General features: G+C 50.5%; 1 protein-coding gene across 1 annotated transcript; it reads left to right on the top strand.

Annotated features, from left to right (window-relative positions):
• The first annotated feature begins 677 nt into the window (after nucleotides 1-677).
• On the top strand, nucleotides 678-3,744 carry LOC100273278 (sucrose transporter GRMZM2G106741). The gene is made up of 11 exons (NM_001147719.1): nucleotides 678-906; nucleotides 1,055-1,120; nucleotides 1,422-1,520; nucleotides 1,623-1,772; nucleotides 1,861-1,894; nucleotides 1,970-2,072; nucleotides 2,185-2,260; nucleotides 2,357-2,539; nucleotides 2,644-3,027; nucleotides 3,129-3,236; nucleotides 3,341-3,744. The coding sequence occupies exons 1-11, from the start codon at nucleotides 688-690 to the stop codon at nucleotides 3,509-3,511; spliced, it is 1,593 nt and encodes a 530-aa protein (NP_001141191.1). The 5' UTR covers nucleotides 678-687; the 3' UTR covers nucleotides 3,512-3,744.
• Nucleotides 3,745-4,298: the final 554 nt, after the last annotated feature.

Genomic DNA, 4,298 nt, shown 5'->3' with positions numbered 1-4,298 from the left:
GGGCTGTATGGCGTAGCAGGAATGAGGTGGTTTTTGATCATGATAACCCGAAAACTTACATGCAGGTAATCTACAGGGGAACCTACTGGTGCCGTTCCTGGGCGCTGCTTCAAAGGCATGAAGCTGCAAAGGAGAAGATAGTCCAGGCTTGCAGAGAGTGGTGATGATGGTGTTTGCGCATTATGGATGGCGTTTCTCCAATCGCATTACTCTGTAGTTTTTTGATGTCTTTGAAACCCTGTGTGGTTTTCCCCTTCTTTCAGTTTCCTATGTGTTTTGACTCTGTGGTCGTGTGAATGTTGTTTTATGTTGTTGTTGGCTCGGACCCTCTACGGAGGAGAAGGCCGGAACTGCTTTTCCATTATCTAAAAATATTTCCAATCTAATACAAGAAGGAAAAGGATTCTCATACTGCGCTAATAGGCTGTAAAATTAAGAGTCCGGCGACCGATAAAAACAATCCAATCCAATCCAATTCGTTGATCTGCCAGCTTGGCAAAACCCCTCACCGAGTAACAGATTAAGGACGGGATAACAACCTTCCGAAACCAGGGGCACCGGGGGCCTATAAAACCCGGCGCTAGCTTTCGCTATCTCGTACGTCCAACCGCTTCCCATCCGTGATTACTCGTTCTCTGTCTACCTCGGCACCTTTTCGTTCCAGCTCCGCCCGCCGCCGCAACAGCCATGGGCGGCCACAGCAAGGAGGACGCCAGGCGCCTCGAGTGGGCAACCTTGAATCTGGAGAGAGGCGTCGTCGGCGGCGGCGGCGAGACCACGGGCTACGGCAATGCAAGCCTGAAGCCGGCGATAGGCCTTGTCCGGCTCTTCTCGGCCTGCATGGTCTCCGGCGGCATCCAGTACGGCTGGGCGCTGCAGCTCTCCCTCCTCTCGCCCTACTCCCAGGCACGTGTGCCAGCTTGCCCAGCTTCGGTTATCTCGTCTTTGTTCTTTGATGTGTGCTTTGCTCGTAGATATATATATGCAATATGGTTGGTTAATTTTCTCCGGTAATTTCCATGGCCTGATCGATCTTTGATATATATGTGCCCAGACTCTTGGGATCTCGCACAGCTACGTGTCCCTGACATGGATCTGCGGGCCTATCGCCGGATTTGTGGTACGTGCATTTTTTTCTTGTTCTTTTAAACCTCTTCTCTTATGCTATTTGGATGAAGATTAAGAACGTCAAAATATTGTCACCTAGCATTGAGGTTTTACTTTACCAAAAGATCTATCTTCAAGGGATAAGAAAAATTATTAACCAGATTTATTTGCAAAGGATAAGATAAGATAGAATTCGGAATTAATCACCAAGAGAAAGAGATGCGTTTCCATACGTGCATCTTGCATGCTTCTCCTTTTCCGAGGGAGGCCGGCCGGGGATATTGATGTGGCTATTGGATTGGCTTCGTTGGCAGGTGCAACCCATCGTGGGCTACTACAGCGACCGGTGCACCTCGAAGATGGGCCGGAGGAGGCCCTTCATCCTCGCTGGATGCATCATCATCTGCCTCTCTGTAAGCCCACATAGCATTCTGAAACTAGCATTCTTTTTGTTTTTTTTTCCAAAAGAAAAAAAAGAATCTGATTGGTCGGTCGATGCTGGTGGTCCGGCAAAGGTGCTGATGATCGGTTTCTCGGCGGACATCGGGCGGCGCCTAGGGGACACCACGGAGCACTGCAGCACGTTCACCGGCTCCCGCTGGTACGCCGCCGCCGTCTACATTGTCGGCTTCTGGTTCCTCGACTTCGCCAACAACACCGTCCAGGTACACGTTTCGAATCTACTATATCAGCACGTCGTCTTTCTGAATGAACTTAGTCGCGGTTCTGATGTTTTCCTTTTGGCTTCCTCAGGGACCGGCTCGCGCGATGATGGCGGACCTAGCCGGTGAGCATGCAATGCAATGCAATGCAGAGCATATATTAGCGCAGGATGCTAATGTTGTTTGTTTCATTACTGCAGCGGGGCACCATGGCCCCAACGTTGGGCAGGCCATCTTCTCCCTGTGGATGGCTCTCGGCAGCGTTCTCGGATACTTGGCCGGCGCCAACGCCAAATGGCACGAGTACGTAGACTTAGCTATATATATTCCGATCATCGTCTCTCCGGCCTTTTGTTGAGATCGTCGAGCGACGCATGCATGTGTTACTGATCCATACATGCATGTCTATCGTCAGGTGGTTCCCGTGGCTCAAAACCGCGGCGTGCTGCGACGCGTGCGCGAACCTCAAGGGCGCCTTCTTGACTGCGGTGGTGAGTCACGAACGTTGTACCACTGTTGTCGTTGCCAGATGAGATATATAGTCGAGAATTTGAACCCTCGATCGTTTCCCTTTCGGTGCTGATCAGGTCCTCATCGTAGTCACCATGTCGGCCACACTGTGGCTCGCCGGCGAGGAGCAGAAGCAGCTCGACAAGGACGACGTGGACGCCTCCGGCGGCGCGTGCTCGGCGTTCGTGGATCTCTTCAAGTGCCTCAAGAACCTGCCCCCTGCCATGTTCAGCGTGCTCGCCGTCACGGCCGTCACCTGGGTGCGTGCGTACTACTATACTATACGCCGTACGCGTGCGGTTCTCTCTCTCTCGACGTATATATATCTCTGACGATATGCTTGGATCCTTGTCTTGGCATGCAGCTCGCGTGGTTCCCCTTCTTCCAGTACAACACCGACTGGATGGGCCGGGAGATTTTCCACGGCGAGCCGCAGGGCGCGGGCGGCAAGGCGGACCTGTACAACGCCGGCGTCCGGGAGGGCGCCGTCGGCCTCCTCTTGTGCTCCGTCGCGCTCGGCGTCACCTCCCTGCTCATCCCAAAGCTGTGCCGGAAGCTCACGTCCCGGGTCGTCTGGTCCGTCAGTAACCTCATGGTGTTCATCCTCATGGCGGCCATGGTCATCCTCGGTATAGTCTCCATGAAGGGCTACCAGCCGTCGCTCGCCGCCACCCTCTCGGCGGGCCCCAACCATTCGTTCAGGGCCGGCGCGCTGGCCATCTTCGCTTTCATCGGCATCCCTCAGGCCGTAAGTTAATTAGATCGCGTTTTCATTTCATGCTATCTTAATTTTATTCCGTACAGTTAAGTTGGAGTTGTTGAAAGCTGAGTATTATTCTGGCATCGCAGGTGCTGTACAGCGTGCCTTGGGCCGTGGCGTCTGAGGTTGCTGCCAAGGACGGCGGAGGCCAGGGTCTCACCATTGGCGTCCTCAACATTGCAATCGTCCTTCCACAGGTAAAAGAAAAACTTTCTTTTTTTTATTTGCCATTGTTGACCGCATGTAGATGCAATATATACAAGATTGCTGATCCCGTACGTACGTGTTGCTTTTCCTTCAGCTGGTGATCGCGCTCGGCGCCGGCCCCATCGACGGCGCCTTCAACAAAGGAAACACCCCGGCCTTCGGCATCGGCGCCGTCTTCGCCTTCATCTGCGCGGTCCTGGCGCTGATCCTCCTACCAAGGACGAGAGGCGTGTCCAACGCCACCGTCATGGCGGGCGGCCACTGATCTATATCTCCAGGCCTGTCGCAGCAGCTGGCCGGCTGAGAGTTTAATTTTTTAATTAAGCAGGAAGCTAAGGCAGACAGGGTTTGGTCTCTACTGTTAAACCCGGAGTAGTGTCGTCAGAGTCTGTTCGTACGTGTCTCGTTTAGGAGTACGTGTCGTCGATTTTAATCAATTTTGTTAGCTTTTCGGATCCCTCACAAGAGGGCGATATAGATTTTATTTTGCGCAAGTGGAAATCCCGTCTCAAGTTCTCATATAGTATATGCGAATTATTTTCATTAGTTTGACGTGGCACGCACTGCTACAATTTAGTTCTATATAAGTGGTAAGCTTTTTACATCTTAGGTGGTTCGGATATAAAATCGTTTGTGGTGTATTTGTATCAAGCGGTCTGAAATAAAAAACGCTTCTGGTGCTCGATTCGTATCACAAATGGTCCGAAAGAAGAAAACCGTACGTGATGCGTGATTTGTATGACGGGCGGTTCTCAATTAGACCCGACTGTGATTTAATTACCATACTGATATTTTTTAACGAAATATGCCAAATACAATTTAAATGAATTTTAATACCACACATAGATAACTATAGAGATTTTAAATTAATTGGTAACTGCAATGCATAGTCGATCATACATGCCAAATACAATTTGATTTATACAATTTTTCATGAACTACCATTTTCTGTATGTATGGCTTTAAGTTCTTATCAATTTTCTTTTCCACACGTTTGATTATCTCTGGACCGTTAAAGACGAACATCTCTTTATACTTATTGTATTCCTCAT

The sequence above is a fragment of the Zea mays genome, chromosome 4, assembly GCF_902167145.1.
Source record: "Zea mays cultivar B73 chromosome 4, Zm-B73-REFERENCE-NAM-5.0, whole genome shotgun sequence".
NCBI lineage: Eukaryota > Viridiplantae > Streptophyta > Magnoliopsida > Poales > Poaceae > Zea > Zea mays.
The sequence above is the reverse complement of the archived record's forward strand: the minus strand, read 5'-3'. Positions and strand labels throughout refer to the sequence as shown.